General features: G+C 46.0%; 1 protein-coding gene across 7 annotated transcripts in view; it reads right to left on the reverse strand.

Annotated features, from left to right (window-relative positions):
- The window catches only part of FRY (FRY microtubule binding protein), a 1,191,674-nt gene that overhangs the window by 552,916 nt on the left and 612,040 nt on the right, over positions 1 to 26,718 (reverse strand). For all 7 annotated transcript variants that reach the window (XM_069639765.1, XM_069639761.1, XM_069639760.1 and 4 more), the window contains exon 16: positions 7,748 to 7,880. In XM_069639765.1, the coding sequence (XP_069495866.1) occupies positions 7,748 to 7,880 (133 nt within the window). The remainder of the gene's footprint in view (positions 1 to 7,747; positions 7,881 to 26,718) is intronic.

The raw sequence follows: 26,718 nt of genomic DNA on the forward strand, positions 1-26,718 counted from the left end.
TCCCTCTGTGGAAGTCTGCATCAGAGTTCTTTGGGCTGATTGCAGTCCAGAAAAGGTGCAGGTGAGGCTTTCTGGTGCCCAGAGATGATTCAATTTAATAGTGTGGCATACCCTCTTATATACACATTTTCAAGCAAGGGTCCAATCCTGGCTGCTGTGACAGGTGTCTTTTCCTGTTGATGTCAATCCCAGGGTGCTTTGTCTGCAGGGAGTGTGAAGGGGGGTCAGGAAGTGAGTGGCTGAAGACATTGAAAGATGGTGAGACACTACTTCTAACTAACTTCTCCTGGGCTACTGCAACTTCGCCCCCTGTCTGCCTTACATCAAATAAACTCCAGTAATTACCATGCGTATGGGATCTTCCGCATTGGGCTGGCAGGGTTTTCATTTGAAGAACTGGTCCCCTCGTTAACCCCAACGGGTATATACAGTCCCCATTAAAGGGGGCAAGATTTCCCAGAGAGAACTTAGGGAGGTTCTAGTGCCGGAACCAATTTTCACTTTTCAATTGAAACCCAGTACCAGACGGTGGTACACGAAACTCCGGCTATTTATATTTTACCAATGAATCGGCCACCAGGATTTGGGGATTTACAGTTCTACATCACTGCCATGTTGCCGAAATACAAGGCAGCTCCTGCGGGTGTCGGTAGACAATCCCAGCAGGGCTATGTGTTTGCACCATACTTTTTCCGCTATGACAATATGAAAGTGAGACCCGGTTAGCCAGCTGAGAAACATGCGCGCCTGTACAGCCGAACACCCCAAGCGGGGTCCCATGCTGAGCTGCAATTACTCGTTGGCCTCCTGCCACTGGTGGATTTGAGCCACATCTGTTATCTGCACACCTGCCTCTCACGCCAAAGTCACACATAGCCTCAGTTGACTGCTCAATATTTACTTATATTATTAATGAAAAATAAATAAAAAGCTGGACAAGGATGCCTATTCCATTTCCATGACGTACTGTTTAACTCGTATTTGTTCTGCTGGACTGCAGATTTGTTCTCATTATGTGCAACAGCACGCTGCATGGCTGTGCCAAAGAATGAAGCAAAGCAGGGTCCATTAGATAGGCTTCTTTGGTGGGTGTATTTTAGCATTTAAATTAGTAGGGGAGCTCTTAATTTGTCCCTTCTCGAGTGTGCGCTGTTTAACCCAGTCTGGATTTGTTCAAGCTCACAGCACTTTGTATTTGCAGCGCTACATTTATAAAGGAACAATAACCATACAACTACATCACAGGAATTCAAAAGGGGTTTGCCCCAAAAGACCGGGTATTGGTCGCATTCGGCATAGTAAAAATAGATCTGACCCGAAAATACTATACTGGGTGAGCAGGGGTGTCTCCCGCATACATGGAATAGAACGTGGGGGACAATCGCGCTATTTCCAAAAAGCTCGAATTACAAAAAATTCCGAAGCCCACTTTACCGCATTTTGTTATTGGAGCTTTTCGGAAACAGCACAATTGTCCCCCCCCCTTTTTCTACTGGGATGCAGCACTCCTCTGCATCCGTCACTTGCTATGCATGCGACTACCTTGTGGCAGAAGAGAAAACATGCTCCGAAGCCAATCAGCAAACTCCCCTCCCCCACCCCCCCCCCCCATGGGGACGAGTACACCCCCATTCACTGGAAGGGGTTGTGTGGCTTCCCGCCCTCTGGTGCTACACCTGCCACATGCTAATGAGTCTGGAATGAACGTTTTAAGACTGGTGTCCTGCCAACTTCATACAAGGCCTACCCTACAACCGCAGCCAGAAATGTCTTACAAACTCCATGCATTGGAAAATCACCCTGCACGTAAGAGCTTTGGATTAAAGCGCTATATAAACCCAATAAACATAACATAACGTACAATTCCTTCGAGACAAATGGATTCAGACGTTGCCACCGCTCCTAAACACAGGGCAATGCTGCGAGTGCCACGTCCCAGGTTTCCCACTTCAGAAGATGGCGCTCCCCCAAAACTAATTCCCAAAACGTTTCTAAGGCGAAAACAACAACGTCGCAGTGCAGTCACTTGCATGGCAAATGTTGCCCCTTTAAAAGTCCGGGTGGGCATAGCAATTGCAAGTTCACAAGTTATTTATTTAATGAACATTATAGGTTACACTTAAAACGAGAAAGAGAAAGAGTGAAATGGGCAGGATGCGTGCATTGTTGCCCTAACAGCTCAAACAGAGGGAAACAACTTCGGCAAGAACAGAACCAGTCAAGCCTTTCTCGGTAAAGACGGCCAGGAATGAGACTGCACACGGAATGGAAAGTCCAACACCCGGCGCTAACGCGCTGCGGCATTCCTTGTGCATATTCCCGTGGAGGGCCCTGGCTACTGCAGGCCTGGAAACAAGTCTTGCTGGAACGCCCTGCTCCCTTGAACAGTGCTCTCTCAACCTGCACCCTCGAAACACATCAACAGATTTGTACTATAGCTCACCTCGGGACATTTTCTTTTTAAGAGTTTGGACTGCAGGACCTACTGTCCCCACCGATTTGAAGCACAAGGTTGTTTTTTGCCTAAAGAAGTTTATGGAGAGTTTGTATTAGAAAAGCGACTCCCTGTTGATAGAAATTAAATACAGCAGGGCGGAACTGAGAAGCGTTTAGATCTTCTATGTGTAAACAGGAAAGAGGAAACGTAAACATTTGGAACAACAATTCACATTGCATTAGTTACTATCGCGATATTTATTCAATTCACAGGTGATATCAATGATCACACAAGCAACTCATAAAATTGATCTAATCCAAGGAAGAGCTTGGCTTCTTTAGATTACCTTGTTTTGAGGAAACGTCACTCCCCCTTCCCCCTTCACACCTCTCCTATATATTTCTCACAGATTTTTAAATTCTCAAATTGAGTACCATATGCTATTAACACATTTTTTGTTCACAACTAGCCTGCCAACACGTGTTTCACGTTCTAGATCTGTTTAATTTATACGATCTCAAGTGAGCCTCATCAGGGAAATTCCACCCTCCTTATACATCACATAACCATGAGTACATGTGTTGTAGAACTATTTCACTTGTGTTATATTGCGCACTCCATTCTTATGATTTGTGCTCCGAGGTGCGCCGTTTTGGTGTGTCTGTATCCTTGTGCATGTAAAAATGTCACAACGTTGCTTCATCAGAATGTCAATCCTCAAGGGATAAAGTTTCTTTCATTCCATCGCATGTTCTTTGATTCATATGTAAGCATCCTCTTCATGTTTCAACAGAGAATGGCATGGCTACAGCGTGTCTAAATGCGACCTGGATGCTGATAACCGCATCCATCGTCAACCACAAGGCTTGTGCTCCAAGTCACCAACAATTCACTTGCTGTCCCATAAGTGTGCAAGGTTGGATACAATAGAAATGCTAGTGTCTGAAGTCCAAGAGCAGCAAAGACAAGGGTTCAGTCACTAGATCAGTAGAAACAAGTCCACCCCAGCTTACTAGCCGGCAACTATGGATAACCGCCCTACTATGAAGGTGCTGAACATCGATTTTAAATGCGAGTCTGCCACTTCCTTAGCACAGGTCCCCTTCAATGGGGTACAGCGCTGTGCAAGCGCTTCATAATCCACATCAAAAGGATGGGACCTGGCACTGCTTCCTGTTCTGGGATTATGGTGCCCAGTTCACTTTGTGGGTCAGGGTACCATTTACTCTCTAAAGGGATCTCTTGCTCTCCTGCATCCACACGTAATTCGGTTGCTCCAGCAAAGGGACAGTGTCCTTCTCACAACACAGGCTGGCTTCTACCTTAAGGGTACAAGGCTCAGATGGGAAAGGGTCCAGTTCTTTAGGGCATTCTCCACAAGTGGGAAGTTAGCTATGGCAAGGACTTAAAGGCTCTCCACACTTGACCTCAGATAGACCACCAATCTGTCTGAAGATGTCCTGGAAAAGGCAGACTCCTAGAATTGCCTACCTTGCTTCTCCAATCTGACTCAAGATTCTGGCCTCCGTACTTGCGTTAGCTAAAAAGGTGTGATGGGTGGAAGGATTGGAATCCTCTTTAATCATCGTCATTGCAGAGGGGGACCCACTATATGCAGATCAGTCTCGTACTGACACCAGTGGCAGCAGTCCAGCACGAACTGCTAAGCCACATTCTCTATGCACAAAAACCCAAGCAACCCCAGACATGTTTCATACTTCTTGGGGCTTGTTGGTACAGCTTGGCTCCCAGTGAACCAGGGAGCAAAGGGCCCTAGGCTGGGCATATCCACTTACACAGAGACCAACTTGAACCACAAATGTGATGGGTGGAACACTGCAATTCATTGTAACCACGGGCATTCCTCTCGGAAATCTTCCAAACCATAATCTTTTAGCATGACTGCATCTTTGCAGAAGGGGACCCTCATTACTTGCTGCTCATGGTCACTACCGAATGGCCCATTTCCTTGCCTGCTCTCCGGTCAGTCTCTTCCCACTGCTTGGATTGGTTGACTATTCCCTTAATATTTTGTCACTGTAATTTTCAAACACTGCTCTGTTTCATCGTCACTTCCTGTGGGCTCCTGAGCCTAAAAAAATATCTGAAAGCCATTTTGAGATCATTGTCGTTCCCGTGCTAAGTGCTGGCTTCAAAGGTTCCTGCTCCAGCCTCTTGAGGTCCCTGTTCCACAGTGTGCCACAGGTGTCGACACTTTCTTCATCCACTGTGCTCCACTTTCTCCAACTAGTGGGTACGTCTCTGATGTCAGATCTCTCCTGACACTATGCCATCCTCCCCTGCCAGGGCTCCTTGCATCCTCCTGGTGCAAACACAGCATTGATATACTGCTTCACGTAGAATTTCTGGGGTTCTTTTTTTTTAACCACTTTTTTCCTCTTGCTTTCCCCTTTAATGCTGACCACTTATCAGGAAGACTCAATCTTTCTGGCTTTGCAGTCCCACTGGTTTCAATGATAGCATGGTAAGAGAAAGGTGTTGGTCACCAACGACTAACAAGCAGAGGGTTTGAATTCTAAGGAGCTGCCCTTACACAGAAATGGCACTGCCACCATTACACACCCAGCAAACCTTTTGGGACTTGAAGCAGATACAGGTGAGATTACCTTAGTTGTCGTGCTGGAAAATAATGGTCAAAACTGACTCAGAAAGTGTCACTTGGTGATTACAAGATCTGTGACTCAGGAAAAATTAACTAGAACTCGACCCTGGGCCACTAGACGCCAGTTACCACAATGCTGGAGATGCCTGGTCCCTGTGATTTAAAAGCAGGAGTAAACGTGCTGCCATTTTGTGGACCCAGTGTAATCAGGAATAACACCAAGATTCCCCTAGGGAGTCCAAGCTCAAACCTTTTGTAGTAGTCCAGATACAAGTATACAAAGGCATTCAGCAGGAAGAAACTGGTCCAGTTTACTAACCGGAGATTCCATGGTCAATTGGGAATCTAAAATAATTCCTTAATGTCGAACCTGAGCAATTGGGCATGGGCAAAGGGTCAATACGTTAGGCCACCAGGAGGGTGCCCCAAGCCTTCAGTTCCTAAAAATATTAGAATCTAATGTTTCACCTGATTGAATTAAATATCCAATCAATTAGAAATCTTTTTCATCTCATTTAGCACCTCCTCTAATCTCGAGGAGAATCTTGGTGTTATTCGCATGTTATAAATGCAGAGGCCATGCCTGTGTAGCATGACAGCCAATGGGTGAAGGTAAAAGTCATGTACATTCAAAGTCCAACCCTGTGGAGCCTAACAGGTCCAGCCTTTGGCCTGCGACCGACATGGCAGCAAAACTACCGATTGAGGATTCTTGGATACAAATTCTGTCACTTCGGTTCCAACGCTTTGATCCTGAACCAAACCCAACTGTCCCAGAAAGACTGCACAATGTAGGTTTGGATGGCCACCGACAGATCAAAGAGAATCAGGACCCACATCTGTAATCCTTTTGATACCCATCCACCCCTGATGGATTGGATCAGTAGCCCCAGGAGAAGAGCCCCTGACAGTTTATTTAAAGCATTTTGACCCTGTTGATTTAGGCCGATGCCAAGGAGGAGATCCCCGGTCTCTATAGGTATTTACGCTAAAAGATTCCCATTTGTAAATACAGTACTTTTTGAGTGGCAGGTTAGTTGGTGGGCCAAACCATGTAAGGGAGAATGGAACTAGTGTGATAATACCCAACCACTGCTCAGCAGCGCAGGCTCTTTGAGTGGCACCTCCATTGCTCAGTTAAGTGCTACAGGAATATTTCAAGTGAGAAAAGAAGAACATATGATGCAACCAAGGTCTTCTACAAGAGCGCCTCTGCTACAGATGGCCTGGTTCAATCACCCAAAATAAACCACCTCTAGACCCCTATGTAAGAAGAGCACTATACTATTCCTACCCACATTACCTCCGGAAAAACCAAATACCACTAGCTTTACTCATAACATGGGTGATGAGGTCCCCATGTCACCAGAGCATCACTTCTTTACAGTCATGGGTTATTTTCCGGTTGATTAGCATCGGATGCTTGCGTTTCATTTGTTAATTGGAGCTCAGCAGAGGCACCGATGCCTATATGCATTTGTATTGTTAAATAAAAGGCGGTGCCAGAAAGAGTGTTCTGGTGTCAAACATCTGGTCATTCCATGGTACCCTGGACACAAGGCCAGTTGCCGGGGAACTGTTCTTCACATCTCTAGGTCTTTCACAGGGTACATCTTTGTGAAGTGTCTATTGTTGCCATGATCATTACCCAAAAAACAAAATTAGCTAAAGTGATGGATTTCTACTAAAAGACTTTCTCGCACGGCAACACCTTCTAAACATAATCTTAAACAGGGATTATATAACCGTATTTTGAAAGACTGTCCATATGCACACTCGGAAAGAAACGCTAAAGTACATGAGAAAAAGGGAAATGCCATCAGCCTACTACACAACTTGGAGAACATAGGAGTCTGGGGTTGGCCCCAATCCAGTACCTTCCACCAAACACAGAGATAAACAATCGAAGTGAACTGGCGGGTCACACTGAAGCATAAAGACAAGGCAACCTGGTGTTCAGCGTTGTAGGAATGTCTTTTTAACCGAGGGAAGAAAGTCTACATCTTCGGTACATTTGAGCCAAGCCAATTATTCCACCTCATTCATTAAACATTTTCAAGAATGAATTGTCAAACCTGAGAGCATAGAAGAACAGGATAAGAGATGGAAGAAAACCAAAGAGCGTGTTTACTTGCAGTGCGGCTCTGTCTTGGCCAGTGATGCTTGCAGGAGCCAGTGATCTGCAAGGACTGGGGAGTCTACAGAATTGGCAGGATCTAAAAATGTATGAAAGGTTTAGCCAAAGGGCTAGAGTCATCTGTGTCTGGGAAAAGGGAGCCAACACTGACCAAACGAATACGAATGCAGCGCAACCAGGAGACATTCAAATGTAGGCAAGATCAGGGCACCAATTAAAAACAAAGGGGCACAATATTGTCAACAGGCTAAATAATAATGTTAGTTTATTTATTGGACATTTGTATGGCGCTGATACACAAGTGTTTCCAGGTGCAATGATCAAAGCAAGACTAATTGTAATTCACCTAGAATGAATAGCCTACGGGGCTGAAAGGTTGGAGCCCAGGAGTCCAATACAGGCCAGCACCACCTACACCCCTCATGCACCACGGAAACATTCGCAAATCGCGGACATTACAGGCATTCTACCCAAAGCTTCCTGGCTCTTCATCTGCCTTCGATTATTCGCAGTTCACCTCGCGGGCGACGCATCCGGAGGAAAGACTCACGTGATCATGTCCTCGGGCTCCTTGTTCAGCATTTGCACGTTGGTCAGCATCATGCAGCGGCCCACCTCTTTATCCAGGTGTCGCAGGATGTTATCCACAGCTTTCCGGACTTGCGAGTAATACAGCGACATCCCTGCAAAATATGCAACAGAAGCACGTAAATACGGATGGGCCAGGCATGAAAAGATGGATGTGGGCATGGGGAGGCGCAAGCTGGAACATGGATGATGCCCTATTGCCTGGGTGCATGCTATAGGAAGGTAAGATATTCTGGTAAATCACATCTGGGGGAGGGGGGCATCACAAAATCCACACCATTTGACGAGTCATTTTTTCTACAGCATTAGATATTTTATAGATCATATTTATTTGCATAGTTTAGTGAGCGACACATAACTGGAATGAGGGTAGAGGGCTTATTTTGCCATGAACACATTTGTTATGAACACCTAGTCTACCTGCGCATCTGCTTTAGCGTCATGGTCGCAACAATACACTAGTATTCCAATATTATTGTACACACGCCATTGTCATTTACATTGCATGTATACAAGGTCATACACATAATTGTACATGTTGTTTTAAAGCAGATGCATAAGTAGAATAGGCGTTCATAAAGAAGGCATTCAAGTGAAAATACTGCAGAACAGTCCCTGCACCCTGAAAGCCACACGCTCCAGACAGCTCTCGGGCAAGTAAATGGTTATTGATGAAAATAATTTGCAACAATGGTAACCAAACAAAATTCTCTCTCAAGAAATCTCCAGATTTTTGACAAGCGGGAAAACGGGACGCCATTTTACATTATTGGAAAGCTCACAGTGCTTTCCAGGGCACTAACAGTTTTTTTAGGATGCCACTCTTTTCATTTGCTTATCTATCTCGATTTCTTCTATTGCGCCACTAACCCGAAGGCCTCAGGGCGCTCACAGGAGGAAAACATGCAAAACAATGAGAAAGGCCCTAATCGCAGAAAGAGGGGAAGGTCTGTACCAAAAACACTCAAGACTAACAAAAAAAGGTAGTCAAAAGACAGGCATGTTTAATGGGAGGAGTGCCAACAAAAAGATTCCTCAACCGTGTCCAGCGTTAAATAGGAATGTTTTCAAATACCTCTTGAAAAGAGCCGTGAAGTCACCATCCACAAGATTTTTAGGCAGAACATTCCATAAGGTAGGACCCCAAAATTTGAAACAAGCGCCCCAATTTTCTTCAAAGAAGAACGTGGTTGAAAGAGACGAATAGTGTCATTTGAGCGCAATGTGCGTGCAGTTGTTTTCTTAAGCGTACGAAGCGGGATGCAGTCTTCAAAGCATAGCTGTTCAACACAGCCTCGTAATACCTTGACAAAAGCTCTCACGACTTCTAGCAGGTAAGAGCCTCTATAGAGCTCCCACTGGCTGTTTGACTGGGACACTCACCACACCCTGCCTTTGGGTTTCTGGGCAGCAGTGCCAGGACCCTATCTCACTCCTCAATGCTAGACCACATGTTCGTATCCACAGGAACCTGTTCAAGTGCCTGCTCCGCTTCATCCCTCCACCAAACGTACTCCTCCAAACCCCGGAAGTGCCACCATGTGCTCATACCTCCACCCCTCTCAGGTTCACCACTTTTGGGCACCGAATTCACCTGTCTCCTAACTCTCTGGGTACAGGCTTGTCCCACTCTGTCTCAGTGTCTCTGTCTCTGGCCTCTGATGTTCCTTCACTCCACTCACTCCCAAAAGCTCTCAAGGTTTCTTTGTCTTCCTCCACTCTCTCCCACCTCCTCCTTGATGGTGGTCCTCATCACCTACTTAACAGTGAGGTTCCTCTACACTCCTCTTCATCACCTCCTCCATCCCGTCTGCTCTCTCATTTCTGCTGTCTGGTCTTCAGCTATCCCCAAACACACTCCTGCTCGGACTTCAAACCGCTACATTAGTGCCTCTTTGGACTGTTTTATGCTACCACAGTCCCTCTCCCACAGCTGGCTCCAATCAAGGACATGCACGCCTGGGCGATTATGACGTTCTTGGATCGGGTGCTTCTCATCTTGTTTTCCATTTCAGCAGTGCAATTCATTTAGCAGGTATCCCAAGTTCTGAGAACTGACCATCTAAATGGTCGGTCCACCATTTTGCTTTTGCATAACTTGTGCATGCGAGAGGAGCTGCCGTTGTGTCTGTGTTTATAGGAATTCTTACAGCTCTGCTAATTATCGGGGTAAGCATTAACACACGAACACTCAACAATTGCGTGTCCTCGGTTAAAGGGCTTTCAGACCTTGCAACTCTCTTGAAGTTCATGGAGTAATTTTGTGTGTACATTAAAAACGGGCCAGGACTCTGTGGGATGCAGGGACGGAAACTAAGATTGCACAAGCAGGAGCTAAAAGCAGCTCCTGGGGATCAAGCATTAAACAGTGGCAAGAAGCTACCACACCAGGGCAGGGATCTAGTACATATCATTCCATAAATCTAGCTTCCACATAAGATGCAAAAATATCAATTGGACCATTATTTATGACCCCTTATGCTTTAAATGTTGTATAGAAGTGTCTTGACATTTACTTAGCGATTGTTCAAAAGATAGTTATATTAATTTTGGTGTGGTTGTACTGCATCTGTTGACCTGGATATCCAAAGATAAATCCTTGTAGGGCCTTCCTGGTCCAAAATTCACCAAATGTTGAGAAGTCTTACGAAAGTCGTTTGTGCGTGCCACATAAAACTTTACGACACGAGCAGCATCCAGTGATTGCAATGTAATTTCTGACGCGGTGGAAGGATTCGGGAAGAAAAAGGCTGGTAGGGCCAAAAGCTCATTGAGGTGGAATTCTGAATTCACCTTTGGCATAACGGTGGGGTTTGTCCACAGATCCACCCTTGTAGCGTGGAAGGACAGGTACGGCTGCTTGCAAGAGCAGGCCTGGACCCCCCCCCGGCTCCCTGACCCGCCTGGCCGAGGTGATCGCCACGAGGAAAGCAGTCTTCCACGATAGAAACTTCAGTGGGGCCTGATGGATTGGTTCAAATTCCTGCCTTGTGAGCTTTGTCAAGACCACGTTCAGCTCCCAAGCTGGAGCAGGAGCCTTCACAGGTGTTAAAGTCCTGAAGAGGCCTTTGAGAAAACTCTTGATGAGCCTGTGCGACCACAGGGAGGGCTTACCAGGCATCCAGGTGTAACAGGAAATGGCAGCTAGGTGCACCTTGATAAAGGCGTCGGCCAGTCCAGCCTTCGCCAGGGAAAGCAGTTACGGAAAGAGCTGCAGAGCAGTGACATGCAGCATATGGAAGAAAAAAGCCCTCCTGTTGCGCTTCTTGAAGTTGAATTAAATACTCAACCAAAAATGTTCAGATTCCTTTTAGTTTTATTTAAATTATAATTCTGACAAAAATTGGCACATTTACGTCCAAAAGTAAAGAAAATGTTTGTTTAGGCAAAAATAAATTGTTTTGGAGAGTATCAAAAGTTGAAGCTTTTAGGACAATGTGAAATCTTGAGTTGTTTTCACTAAAATTTAGTCTTTATCCTTTGAGAAAGTCCTTAGTTAAATGCACTAGGTCTTGTTTGTAAGTTGAAATAAATCCTTGTTATTTTGGGATCTTTATTGGTTTGGAGTCCTTAGTTCAATTCACTAAGTCTCATAGGTTAAGAAAGTCCTTGTAGGTTGAAAAGTCCTAACTTACAAACAACACCTAGTGCATTTAACTAAGGACTTTCTCAAAGGATAAAGACTAAATCTTAGTGAAAACAACTCAAGATTTCACATTGTCCTAAAAGCTTCAACTTTTGATACTCTCAAAACAATTTATTTTTGCCTAAACAAACATTTTCTTTACTTCTGGACGTAAATGTGCCAATTTTAGTCAGAATTATAATAAAAATAAAAATAAAAGGAGTCTGAACATTTTTGTTTGAGTATTTAATTCAACTCCGAGAAGCGCAACACAAGGGCTTTTCTCTTCCAAGTTTGTCCTAGCTCAGGTCAGCCTCTGTGGCATATTCTCCACTTAGAGCACCAACACTGTTTCAAAGGCTGAACCCTCTTTTCTACTCAGTGACATGCAGCAGCCTAACTTTCTAAGTCCTGTACCACCGCGTGAGGCGTTTCCATTTATGGCCGTAGCAAGACAACGTAGACGAAGCTCTGGCCTTGTATAAGATCTTCTTACATTACAGCTTGTAGGGTGTCCTGACCCACGTTTAAGCTACCCTGCTACAACATTTGGTGCTGTGGGCTTAGGAAATTCAAGATGGCGGAAAACCCACATGTGCGCCGAAATCCAGGAAAGCTGCGCAGTTGTGCGCACACCAAAATGGTTACCTAACTTGCCACCCACCAGGGTAAAGAAAGGTCTTTGTTAACAAAATCCACTTTTACTGATGTCAAAAAGTTGCTGAAATCGTGACTCATTGGACCACTTTAAAGATTCAACCCTTTTTGTGGGGTTCCACATAACCATCTTACTGTAAGGAGCCCCATCAAAACAATGTTAAGCAAGGATTTACTACCATGTAAGAACCATTCCTGTTTAGAATGCATTAATCCAAGAAAATCCCAAAAATGGGTGCAGTACCAGTACTCACCACTATCCAAAAGCCGGCGTTTTAAAACCCACTGTGTGTTTTTCTGAAGGCAAGCAAAATGCCTATTTCAAACCTTGCAACATGTGCAAAATATTCACTGAACACCAGCAGACATTTGGCAGAATGGAGTTTTGTGTGCCTACAAAATCTGGGAAATGAAGAGCCCAAAAACAATGCTTATAACAAAAATGCTATGGAGTCAGCAGCTTAAGCCTAACTGCAACTGGATTTAAAGACACTAAAATCGAAAATGTTTAGATTAAATGAGTGACCTATGTTTGGTGTCACATGCCTTTGTAACTGTTGAAATGTCATAGTTTTGCACTTAGAATCAGCATTCTAGCTGCATGTGTAAAATTGCAAGTTAAGTTAAAAAGCAACAAAAAAACCTGCCAGTTAGCTGAAGGTCTGGCTTAAGGAACTTGATTTTGCCTAGCAACTACCCATCAGGAGTGAAACTTGAGTCACCACTGTGTTCCCAGGCCAACCTTCCTTTTGCTGCCCAAGCTAAGGATATGCCATCTATCTGATAATTGAATTATCTGTGCTCTGCAAGAGAGTGAACAAAGCCCTCTTCACTCAGGCAAAGGTTTTTATTACCGCAGTCGTAAATTGTAGCTTCCTCTTGGCAGGAGCTGGGAGGAGCACTGCCTGTGAGAGCAAGCTGGCTTGGCAGAACTGGAAAGAACCAGAAATTCAACCTTGTGCTGAGGGTAAACCACACCCCTTTGGAGCCAGAACATAACTTTAAAAAGATGAATAACTCATAGAGCCGACATGTGAAAATTTTATAAATGATACCATAATTCTTGTGATTTTTCTGCCCACAGTTTAAGACGTGGTAGGAACCGGTGGTATGTTCAGGGGGGTTTTAGCGGAAAAGTGGATATTACTCTAAATGTGTGCATGTTAAAAATCTGAAACTTCATCAGTTAATGTCCCTACCCCCTGCACACATGTATGTAAAGTTGGGTCCATGTCGGAAATTGAAAAAGCAGTTAAAAAGTCAATTATGTACACTCTTTGAATGCAAGCTCCGAGAATGAGCAGATTTGGACATAGACATGGCTAAATTCAGCCACACCATGTATATGTAATTTCAAACAACTGTGTAACTCTGAAGTATGGATTTTGATCATATATATATTTGGGTGCACAGATGACAAGGGAGGTTGTTTCAAGAGATCATAAAATGACATCAATCTGACTCACAGTTCAGTTTGCCAATCAAGCGGAGGAATGGAAGCCTGACCAATGACGAATGAGAGGGGCAAGTCTAGTGATGCAACACACACACCCATTCTCAAGAAACAGATAAAAGCAGAGAGTCAGGACACATAGAGACAGTCAATTTCATCTGCCGCTGGAAGCCCTGCCGGAAAAATCCATACTTACCTCCATCAAACTCCAGAAAGCCAAACTAGAGACTTCAATCTATCCAGAGCAGAGACCAGACCAGAGAGAAAGCAGTGCTGTGCCTAGCAGAGACCAGACCAGAGAGAAAGCAGTGCTGTGCCTAGCAGAGACCAGACCAGAGAGAAAGCAGTGCTGTGCCTAGCCGAGACCAGACCAGGCGCTGTGAGCAGAATCCGGAAAGACCTGACCAGACTGAAGATCGTGACCAAGTCGCTTTCCTGTTCAAAATCTCTTGTGAGTACTTAGCAAAACTCAGAACACATCTCTTAGTTTAAATTCATCTAATTCAATCTATTTAACCTAAGTAGAACTGCCTCCTATCTGTCACCTGTCATTTCTAGTAAAATTTGTCACTTGTCAAAGTGTGCGTTTAAAATTGGCAAAACCAAAAATGACCTTTACTAAATTGCTCATATCTCCGCAACCGTTTGGGCTAGAGACTTGCAATAACTTTCATTTGGAACCTGAGATCCTAGGCTTTCCTAGGACCCCAAAACGGTAGAGATAGTCCTTGCGGTTCCTTTGTAATAGCGCTCGGCGCATCCGCGAATTTTGCCGCGATTTGCAATTTCTTCACATGTAAAAAAACTGCTGCTGCCTGATTTCATTTGCCCGAAATTCGTTTAACCTGCTAACTATCCCTGCATCATTGCTAGTGTGAGCCTGGACTAATATTAACTAGATACCACTCATCCTGAACCTCTAAAAGGGAATTAAGAGCGTTTCCAGCATATTTCTCATTCATTGCTAGCACCTATCAAAGCATTTGCCTGTGTTTTCAAACTTCTGTTTAAGCTTGCTGGAGTGAACTGAATTACAGTTGATTGCATTTCTGAGAACTGTGTGTTTTCCTTCCATTTCCTTGCCTTACATCAAGAGGGGGGGGAGTGAATAGCCAGAGAAGAGTGATTACATTGTTTGGTTGAAATCATATTGAGTATTTTCTGTACTGCATTCATTGAATATTGCATCCACCTGAGCTTACATAAAGCGTCCTCTACCACATTATACTTTTGTTCCTATTTACCAGTGTGCTACCTTATCCATTTCATGTCAACTCATTAGTGATTATAAGAAGTGTGTTAGTGCCAGATTCTCCGTTGTTAATCTTCATCATATCAGATTAAGTGTGCTATTCAATTATTAATTTATTAAAAAGTGTGATATATATTTTAATTTATCAAATAAACCTTTTAAACTTGCAAAACAGAATTACTTCTTGGCTCAGTGGGGTCAGGGGGATTCCAAGAGAGGGGTGTTATACAAGGGTAGTCATCCAGAACGCATGAACTGGACCTAAAGATATATCAATAAGGGTTTTCATTCAGTATTCTAGACTAGGCGTTAACTTGGCTGTAGTGCTGAATTGAATCCTCTTACAAATTGGGGGCTCGAGCCGAGACGTTGGGTTAGATTTACCAGTTGTGCAGCTTAATACAGTGTGCTAACTGACGGGATACATACACCCGGTCGGATCACCACGCTGCATTACGCTGTGAAGCATTCCTCAAAAGGGACACTCCAAGAAAAGTTCTGTTCTGCAAAAAATAAAATACTAACTTCTGTAAGTCAGGACAGAGACCAATCTCTAGAATGACGACCTTAGTAGACATGAAAATAGCCAGAGAGCACCTCTTGCATAAGCTATTTGTGAGAGGTGAATGGACCGAACAGGGCCAGGATGTGTGGTTGCAGGCCATCACACAACAGGTCACTGAAACAGGGTCAGATATATATAGAGATCAGGGTCCCTTACATGTGGCCCTGAGTGAACTATATATGGCTCCTAAAGCCAAAGAGGAACACAATAAGATCGCCAGGATAGCAGCATACCTGTACCTATATATGGGAGACATGCAGGATAGATGTGCTGAAAGCCAAAATCTGGCAAATAGGCAACAGATGGCATTACAGAAGGTCCAATCTGATCTGGACTCTTCTGAGCAGAGGCTGCAGAGGAGCCAGGAGTCAGAAAATGACAGCAGACTGTACATTACTAAAATAAAGGAGGATATGGATGTGCTGCAAAAGGAAAAGTCAGAACAGGATACTAGATTTCTGGCCATGCAGAAGGAGCACCAAGACAGTTTGGACTCCTTACTGCAGAGCCAGAAAAAGCTGGAGCAACAGATCAATTTCAACAGGGCATGCACAGAGCAGGTAGCCACCCTGCAAATCCAACTAGACAGAGAGAAAGAGGAGAGCAATAAACTGATCCTGAAAGACCTGGATACCCAGGCAGAGTTTGATCAGGAGCGCCAGATAGCTGGTGCCTTCCAAAGGCAAAGGGACGACCTGGCGGCACAAATGCAGGCTCTTAGTCAGGAAAGAGACGCCTTAGGCCAGGAAGTCTGCCATTTAAAAAGGAAAATGGAAGAAAATCACCTGGCCCACCAGGGACTGGGTGACCTCCAAAAAGAAAACCAGAACTTGCTAGAGCACACCAGGAGGGTGGAGGATGCTCTAGCAAGAAAGGAGCAGGCCAATAGGGACACAGCTCAGGAGGTAACCCTCCTGCAGCAAAGACTGGCCCAGTTCTCCAGGACCAACCAGGAAGCACAGAGGGAAAATGAGGCCCTCTGTCAACACAATGATAGGCTCCAACAGCAGGTAGCGATGCAGGAGAGACTGATAGAGTCGAGTAAGGCCTTAACTGAGGAACTGAAGGCACAAATGCAGGCTCTTGCATTGCAACAGGGAGCAGGGGCGGATAGAGATGAGGTTCGCTGGGAAATGGAAACTCCGGAGCATAACCTCAGGAGCCCTAGTACCAGAGGCCCTCATACCTCTCAGTCCCTGGACTCTGCCACCCCCATGTCCCCTGGCGCACATGAGCACAGGGCCACAGGGATGGCAGATTACTATCCAGCCAGAAGCATGGGGCTCATAGGCCAGTACCATCCAGGAATGGAGGGGTGGGCATCCGGGTATGGGCACCCAAGTACAATACAGTTCAGTGGGGAACCCCAGGAGAGTAGGCCCATTAAGGGCATCCTGAAAAACTCTGCCCAGTTAGGTCAGTGGAGGGGGTACCCATCAAATCCTGACAGCAAGGAGGAATCTGAAGACTCCTCTGAACTGCGCAGGACACAGGAGACCAGGTCCCCACATTCTGCCAGCCATTCCCAGGCTCGCAGAATCCGGGAAAACCTGGAAGAACAGACGGGAACCTCTGGGAGCAGTGCCTCTGAGTCCGACGAAGAATGGACAAGGGTTACCCGAACCAAAAAGGCCAATAAGGCAAAAAGGGCCTTGCTCAAGGACCCCTTAAAGCAGATTAAGGCGATCAGGAGCGTCATCACGCCTTACCATAAGAACGCTAAGTATTCTGTTTGGGAGCACTTAGAGTTGTTTGAACAAATGATGGAGACTTTCCATTTGAAGGACAGCCAAAGCTGCATTCAATATGTAAAGTGGACCTTCTCCCCGGAATACTCCAGTTTCTTTGCGGGGCTGGAGGACCAAAATCATTTAAGATGGTCCACCTATAAGGCGGCCATCCTGAAACATTTTTCTGTTCACAGAAATCCTCAAGAGGCTCGCAAGGCAGCCTACAATTTGCAATGTGGGGAGGATCAGGCCCCACAAGAATTTGTGCAGGAGTTAAAGCGGGCTTTTGCACAGGCCACAAGAAGGGTGCGCACGGATAGCCGTGAATTTATAAACACGTTTTTCCATGCCTTGCCCAAATATATCATGACCCAGCTCGTGAGGGATTTTCACGAGAAAAGATCTTTAGACTGGGTCATTGAACAGGCTACCCGCATCTATGAGGTGCAGAAGCCCATAGAAAATAAAAGCAATGCCCAGAAAAACCCCAAAGCCAACAGCACCCCTGCTGCTGCCAAGGTGGCAGAGGTAAAGGTCACCCCCGTTTTGGATTTGGAGATGGGGGGGCCTAAAAACCTACCTGCACCTAATAATGCTAGGCCCAGAAGGTCCTCGGGCCAGTCGCAGACAGGGAGCCAGGGAGGCAGCCCCACAAATGGGGTCCCTCGCTCTCCTGACTATGTAAGTCCTCGCTACAAAGGTAACAGACCCATCCTGGGTTATGTGTGGACTCCTCCAGCCCAAGGGGGGGGATCCAGCCAAGCACCTAACCCAGGGAACTTCCCTCCAAACTTCCCACAGGAGGGCAGAAATTTACCAAACCCTGGGCAGAACTTTTTCCCCAGATATCCACCCGACTTCCAACCCCAAAATCATCCATCCTTCTTTCCTCAATTCCCTGAGCCCAGACCACTGAATCCGGGAGAGGGGAGGCCAAGGGTGGAGGGGTACCAAAATCTTCCCAACCAGGGGTACTACCAGAGGAGGGACAGCTACCCTTCCCGGGATCAGCCCAGGGGAGAAAACAGGGCCCCGTATCAGCCTGAGCGGGTTTCCCAGTTAGAGCGCCAGGTTCAAAACATGGCGCGGGATATGGGTCATATACTGAGGGCACAGCAGAACCCTCAGATCAGCATGCCGGCGCAGAACGCACCCAACTCTGGACCTGGTGCTCCAGAACAATGACGGGGGCAGCACCCCGATAAATCACCGGTTCCCAGGGAGGAGGCACAAAGGGAAGGGGGGTGTAAAGCCTTGGAGGAAGCTTCCTTCCTCACTTGTAAACAGCCCCTGGAAACCCAGGAACCGGAAACAAAATCTCTTGCCCCTGAAAGTCTGCCTCCTAAGGAGCAGAGGGGGGGTAGGAGAAACAAAAGACCCAAACAGACTCAGTTTGAGGAGGAGGTACAGATCTTCCAATTTGAGGGAGAGGGATCCTCAGAGGATCCTGGGAAAAGGATCTTCTCCTTCAGAGAGGGGGGAACTCCTCCCAAAGAAAAATGGTTCCCTAGGGATGCAAATCCAGACTGGGGAGATGTGGAGACTGAGCTACCGCCGCCCACCATCTCATCCCAGAACCAACAGCAAGAAAATCCCCTGGTTCAAACCCATCCTGGCGACTGCCTCCAAAAAGGGGGGGGCGGCCCAGAAACGGAGCCAGGGGAACCCACAATGGCTCTGATCTCCAGTTGCAAATTTTTTCTTTCAGATTCCCAAGACTCTCCACAGAATTCTGCCCAAATCTCCTCGCTAGCGATGTCCAAAACCAGAAAATTAGCCCACCAGTTGTCCAAAAATGTACATTATCTGTGCCCCCTTGAGGAGAAGGAGGGAAGATATTATGCCCCGGTACAAGTACAGGGGCAGGGTACAATCTCAGCACTGGTGGACACTGGATCTCAAGCTACCCTTCTGTCCAGAAGGGCCTTTGACGAACTGAATGCAGGAAGGGGAGAGAATTACCAAATTCCTCTCACCTCTCTTCCTGGACAACTGCAGAACTTTGACGGGAAGGAAATTCCCGTCGAGGGGACGGCAGACTTGGACATTAAGATCGGGCGACATAAGTTGAAACACCCGGTCATAGTTGTGACCCCAGAGGGCACCCCTTGTTTACTAGGGAATGACCTCCTGAGAAGGTTGTCACCCCTAATAGATTGCGTAAACAAGGTCCTCTGGACTCAGACTAGCCGACCCATAAAATTAAAACAGAGTGTCAACCATGTTAGTTTAAACGGCACATGCCACATGGTTGAACAAAAATCTGACCAAGTAGAATTTCACTTCCAGAACAACCAAATTCCAGACGTGACGGTAATAGCAGTAGGACAACAGACTGGTGATGGGGGGTCCTCTCTATTTCTGAAAATCAACCTTCCTTCCAGTCTAAAGTGGTATTCCACGCTGGAAGGAAACACTCTGAAATTCTATACTAATCCACAATCAGAAACCCCCACTCCTATAGTCCAGAAAGATGTGAAATCAGCTCAAAGCCTGGCTGATATTCAGCAAATTGGAGAGCAGTTGTTCATCCCTGTTCAGTTAAATGATGGGAAGGACTCTGTTCTCGCTCGAGTGTGTGTGAACAACGGTAAGAGCTTCATCAGCGAAGCCATGTTCCGCCAACTCCCAAAAGATCCAGCCATTCCCACCTTCAAACTGATAGACAAATGGGAAATGGACCTGGAAGCACCTGACTCCAAACATCTCCTGCCAAGCAGGTGTATGCTCAAAATCTCCATTGGCAACAAGAGCATAGTCCATAATTGTTGGGTCGTGCGAGACGTCACTGCCGCCTTTTACTTAGGCGGTGACATTCTCAATCGCTTTGCCATTAGTTTGGACCTAATAAACTTCAAAGCTTGGTCCCGATTAGCGGATAATCCCATGGGCTTTGATGATCCAGAAAAAGCATTTAGGTCAGCTCAATTGCTACCTTATGCAGTTGAAATTCAGGTTAAAGAGGAAGTCACCATCCCAGAAAGGACCCGACAATTCTCCCTGGAAGTGAAAGTTAAAAGGGGACAAGAGTTGAAAAACCCTGATGCTTACATACATCTAAATGCTTCTCTCCAACAGCAAGGGTTGGGGGTAAACCAGACTCCATTAGTCAACATAGAACATGACCCCATTCTAATAGAGGTGGATAACAGCGACTTAAAGAGTATTACTCTAGCCGCAGGCACCATTATTGGAATGGCGGTTGATGACCGACATTTCTCCATTGATCTTGTAAATGAACTGTTAGGACCCATCCCCAAGGACTGTTTTGACAGTGACAGTGATGACAACGCAACACCAGACAGGATTTTTACCCGGCATGGGGGGAACTTCCTGGTGTACACTTCCTGCCCCTATGGTAAGGAAGATGTGACCTGTGACTTCAGGAGGGATGAGGTGATTTTCCAGGTCCATGAGGGCTGCCTTTCCCACCTGAAGCCTCCGGTCCAAATCAGCACTCTGACCAGGGACTTCTCCACCCAGCTGGAGGAGGCCGCGGAGATAGCCAAACCAGAAGTCTTTCCAGGCTTCAGGCAGATGGTGGAAGAGAGAGTCAACCTAGCTGATGCCTGTGTGACTCTGGAACAAAAGCAAAAGTTGAAACAAGTTTTCTTGGATTTCCAAGATCTCTTTGCGGTAGACTCATATGACTGTGGTCGCACCGACATCCACACCACAACAATCCCCACGGACCCTGGCATGACTCCAGTGTTTGTGAAGCAATATCGCTTGCCTCTCGCATCAATGGAGTCCCTTACTGAAATAATTAAGAACCTGGAGTCCCGGGGAATAATCCGCCCCGTCCACAGCACCTTCAATAATCCGGTGCTGGGAATATTGAAGCCAAACGGCCAGTGGAGACTCTGCGCCGACCTTAGGGAGCTCAACAAACGGGTCCATACTTCCCGATGGCCTCTGCCCTACATTGACCAAGGGCTGGCCCAGATTCAGGGGTCACAGGTATTCACTGCAATAGACCTGACCAATGGATACTGGACCGTGCCTGTCAGCAGGGAGGACCAATACAAACTGGCTTTTACCTTTGGGGGCCAGCAGTACACATGGACCCGGACTCCCTTCGGATACCTCAACTCCGGCAATGAATTCAACATTTTCCTACATAAGGCCATGCCCGACCTGGGTGCGAGGGGTAACCTGGCTTATGTAGATGATGTCCTCATCAAAAGCTCAACTGTTGAGGAACACATAGCGGAGATCCGTTATGTTCTGACACAGTTGAGGGCCGCCGGAGCAAAACTTTCCTTTCAGAAAGCACAGTGGTGTAAAACCCGTGTTAACTTCTTGGGGCATGAGATTACTCCTCAGGGTCTTTGTCCCCAGGAAAAGAAAGTGGAAGCACTTCAGAAACTGAAAGACCCCACAACTCTGCGGGAACTAAGGAGCCTCCTTGGACTGACTAATTACAGCAGAAAGTTCATTGAGGGCTACGCAGAGATCACCAGACCCCTGATTCATCTCCTGAAGGGGGGGGTCAAGTGGGAATGGGGTCCAGAACAAGCCGAGGCAGTAAAACAACTCAAGAGAAGCCTCTCACAAGCGCCTTGCCTAGCTTACCCTGTCAGAAACAAGGAGTTCTTCCTGGAGACAGGGTTCTCTAATACGTGCTTGACGGCCGTATTATATCAAAAGCATGACAAGGTCAATAAAGTAATCTCCTATGCGAGCAAAACTTTATCCTCTGTGGAGGAAAAATTCAACGATTGTGAGAAGGCACTCCTGGCAACGGTGTGGGCATTGAAGAATTACCGCCCGTTTATCCAGGGGGAACACATCATAGTGGAGACTCCACACCAGCCTCTGCAATATCTCCAAAGTGACAGAATCCGGGCCGGAAATGTGAGTAATTCCCGAATTACTTCCTGGATTCTGTCAATGCAAGGCTTTCCTGTGGAGGTCAGATATGGCCAAAACAAGAAGAGTCCACTCGCGCAAGGTCTGGCTGACTTGCATGATTGTGCCAGAGAAAACTGTCTCAAGGACGAAAGTCTAAAAATAAAGGACAACATGGAGGCATACCTTAATTCCCCACACAAAGTCTTTGAAGAGGACAAGTGTGAGGGAATGCCCACTGTCTATGTGGATGGATGCTCTTACCATGTTGACAACAACGGGGAGAAAGAACTGGTGGCCGGCGTAGGGAATGCATGGGTGAATGAGTCCCCAGAACCCTCCGCTGGATACAAAATTGGTCCCCGAAGTAGTCAGGTGGCCGAATTGATGGCTGTGCATCAGGCCATCCTCACTGCTGTCCAGCATCAACTCCACGAACTGGTCATAATCACAGATTCAGATTATGTACGGAACGGGTTCGTGGAGCACCTGGTTAATTGGAAAACCAGAGGCATGTTATGTGCTAACAACAAACCCTTGAAACATGGGAAGTTGATCCAAAACATTGATGATCTGGTCACATCGAATGGGATGACCATCTATTGGAAAAAGATTAAGGGTCATTCCAAAGTAGAGGGACCAGACAAAACTGGAAATGACTTAGCTGATCAGTTGGCCAAAACCGGGGCCATCCAAGGGGGTCTAATTGAGATTGAGTCCCTGTTGGGGGAAATCCAGGTCACTGCTATCACTAGGTCCCAGACAAATGCTCACAATGACCTTTCAATTGCACAATGGAGTAAGGAGACCCCTGATGCTGATTTGATTACCGCTCAGAAGGGGGATCCAATTATTGGTAAATTTTACCAGCACCTTGAGGACCCTGAGAACTTTCCCCTGACGGATACCGATTACATTGGGAAAGAGGACCTAAGAGTGTTGATGAAATGTCCAAAAATGTTCCGGATCCAAGACGGTTTGTTGGTAAGGAAATCCAAAGCTGGCCACGATCAGTGGGTGGTTCCTACCTCATTCCGAAGCCTGATGTTAAGTCACGCCCATGATGCGGCCACCGCCGGTCATAGGGGGTTTCACACAACACTGGAAATCTTAAGAGAGGTTGCATACTGGCCACACATGGGCCAGGACCTCAACCAATATTTGAAGGGTTGTCTTGTGTGTGCACAATTTCAGCCGACATCCCTCACACACCGGGCGCCTTTACAAAAGAGGGGAATGACACTGCCATGGTCAGATTTACAAATCGACTTTGTAGGCCCCGTGGTTCGCTCGGCTAGGGGGAATAAGTACATGTTGACCGTCACATGCTTGTTTACCAAGTGGGTGGAATGTCTCCCAGCCCCAAATTGCAAGGCAGAAACTGCAGCGGCCTTGATGATTAACCACATCTTTTCCCGTTTTGGTCTACCTCAAAGGATTGAGTCAGACAGAGGTAGCCACTTCACCAGTGAAGTAATGACAAAGATGTGGGAGATACTGGGGGTCAAGAGAAAGCTGCATATTGCTTATAGACCAGCTTCTTCTGGGGCAGTAGAGAGATATAACCGGACAATTGTGAGCATATTAAAGAAGTTTGTGGCAGATTCTGGGCCAAGTTGGGATATCCGATTACCTCTGGTCCTAATGGCCATCAGATCTACCCCTTCATCTGCAACCAAAATGTCACCATTTGAGTTGATGACTGGGCGCAAGATGGTGCTTCCGCAGCATTTGCTCTACAGGACCCAAGAGCAGACACTGATAAATGCCTCCACTACTCATGAGTATGTAGAGAATTTAAGGAAACACCTCCAACATGCTTTTGCTTATGCTCAGCGGAATCTAGAAAGATCGACTGATAGCATGAAGACCCATTATGACCTGAAAACTTCCAGGAAGGAATATCAGGTGGGAGACCGGGTCTATCTATACAACTTCCAAAGGAACCAGGCCAAGCAGCGCAAATTTTTGCCTACATGGAAGGGACCCTTTGAGATCGTCGATAAGATCTCCCCTGTGGCCTACAAGATCCGCATCCCCAAAGGTGGTTCGGCAGAGGGGGAAGACAAGTGGGTCCACATAAACCAGTTGAAATGTTGCCATCCCAGGCACACTCTGCAACAACTGGAGGAATCCTCTGGAATCCTAGTGGGTACTGTATCAGACTAATTCAGTTCCAATCATAAAACCTACCACATCTAGTCTCTAAAATATTGTGATTTACATGAAACTGTCTCTAGTGATGCTGTTTTTTTTTTCAAAATAAGAATGTAATATTTCGTTACGATGAAATGCATATGCTGCCCCACTATCTCAACAGTGGTGGAAAAAAAAATCGTCTATGAGTAGATATTGCCGCTCTTCCTTTATCATCCTAGGAGAGATGAAACCATGAAGGATGACCAAGAAGGACGATCCAGAGACCGGGAGCAAAGACACAACGGGCCCGGGGTACCGCCCAATCTTCCCATCAGGACCGGCGAGGAGAACTGATCGATCTGACCGGATGGAGAAGAAGATGCTGAACTGTGCCATCTACAGAAGAGGAAGAAGATTATGCGGACAGACCGGTGCGTGGGTCAAAACCCTTGGGCACGCGACTCCCCATCGACCCAAACTCAAAGTGCAGTCACGTGGGGGGGCTTGTAGGGTGTCCTGACCCACGTTTAAGCTACCCTGCTACAACATTTGGTGCTGTGGGCTTAGGAAATTCAAGATGGCGGAAAACCCACATGTGCGCCGAAATCCAGGAAAGCTGCGCAGTTGTGCGCACACCAAAATGGTTACCTAACTTGCCACCCACCAGGGTAAAGAAAGGTCTTTGTTAACAAAATCCACTTTTACTGATGTCAAAAAGTTGCTGAAATCGTGACTCATTGGACCACTTTAAAGATTCAACCCTTTTTGTGGGGTTCCACATAACCATCTTACTGTAAGGAGCCCCATCAAAACAATGTTAAGCAAGGATTTACTACCATGTAAGAACCATTCCTGTTTAGAATGCATTAATCCAAGAAAATCCCAAAAATGGGTGCAGTACCAGTACTCACCACTATCCAAAAGCCGGCGTTTTAAAACCCACTGTGTGTTTTTCTGAAGGCAAGCAAAATGCCTATTTCAAACCTTGCAACATGTGCAAAATATTCACTGAACACCAGCAGACATTTGGCAGAATGGAGTTTTGTGTGCCTACAAAATCTGGGAAATGAAGAGCCCAAAAACAATGCTTATAACAAAAATGCTATGGAGTCAGCAGCTTAAGCCTAACTGCAACTGGATTTAAAGACACTAAAATCGAAAATGTTTAGATTAAATGAGTGACCTATGTTTGGTGTCACATGCCTTTGTAACTGTTGACATGTCATAGTTTTGCACTTAGAATCAGCATTCTAGCTGCATGTGTAAAATTGCAAGTTAAGTTAAAAAGCAACAAAAAAACCTGCCAGTTAGCTGAAGGTCTGGCTTAAGGAACTTGATTTTGCCTAGCAACTACCCATCAGGAGTGAAACTTGAGTCACCACTGTGTTCCCAGGCCAACCTTCCTTTTGCTGCCCAAGCTAAGGATATGCCATCTATCTGATAATTGAATTATCTGTGCTCTGCAAGAGAGTGAACAAAGCCCTCTTCACTCAGGCAAAGGTTTTTATTACCGCAGTCGTAAATTGTAGCTTCCTCTTGGCAGGAGCTGGGAGGAGCACTGCCTGTGAGAGCAAGCTGGCTTGGCAGAACTGGAAAGAACCAGAAATTCAACCTTGTGCTGAGGGTAAACCACACCCCTTTGGAGCCAGAACATAACTTTAAAAAGATGAATAACTCATAGAGCGGACATGTGAAAATTTTATAAATGATACCATAATTCTTGTGATTTTTCTGCCCACAGTTTAAGACGTGGTAGGAACCGGTGGTATGTTCAGGGGGGTTTTAGCGGAAAAGTGGATATTACTCTAAATGTGTGCATGTTAAAAATCTGAAACTTCATCAGTTAATGTCCCTACCCCCTGCACACATGTATGTAAAGTTGGGTCCATGTCGGAAATTGAAAAAGCAGTTAAAAAGTCAATTATGTACACTCTTTGAATGCAAGCTCCGAGAATGAGCAGATTTGGACATAGACATGGCTAAATTCAGCCACACCATGTATATGTAATTTCAAACAACTGTGTAACTCTGAAGTATGGATTTTGATCATATATATATTTGGGTGCACAGATGACAAGGGAGGTTGTTTCAAGAGATCATAAAATGACATCAATCTGACTCACAGTTCAGTTTGCCAATCAAGCGGAGGAATGGAAGCCTGACCAATGACGAATGAGAGGGGCAAGTCTAGTGATGCAACACACACACCCATTCTCAAGAAACAGATAAAAGCAGAGAGTCAGGACACATAGAGACAGTCAATTTCATCTGCCGCTGGAAGCCCTGCCGGAAAAATCCATACTTACCTCCATCAAACTCCAGAAAGCCAAACTAGAGACTTCAATCTATCCAGAGCAGAGACCAGACCAGAGAGAAAGCAGTGCTGTGCCTAGCAGAGACCAGACCAGAGAGAAAGCAGTGCTGTGCCTAGCAGAGACCAGACCAGAGAGAAAGCAGTGCTGTGCCTAGCCGAGACCAGACCAGGCGCTGTGAGCAGAATCCGGAAAGACCTGACCAGACTGAAGATCGTGACCAAGTCGCTTTCCTGTTCAAAATCTCTTGTGAGTACTTAGCAAAACTCAGAACACATCTCTTAGTTTAAATTCATCTAATTCAATCTATTTAACCTAAGTAGAACTGCCTCCTATCTGTCACCTGTCA

This window comes from Ambystoma mexicanum, chromosome 7q (assembly GCF_040938575.1).
Source record: "Ambystoma mexicanum isolate Mex_15411 chromosome 7q, UKY_AmexF1_1, whole genome shotgun sequence".
In the NCBI taxonomy this organism is placed as follows: Eukaryota; Metazoa; Chordata; class Amphibia; order Caudata; family Ambystomatidae; genus Ambystoma; species Ambystoma mexicanum.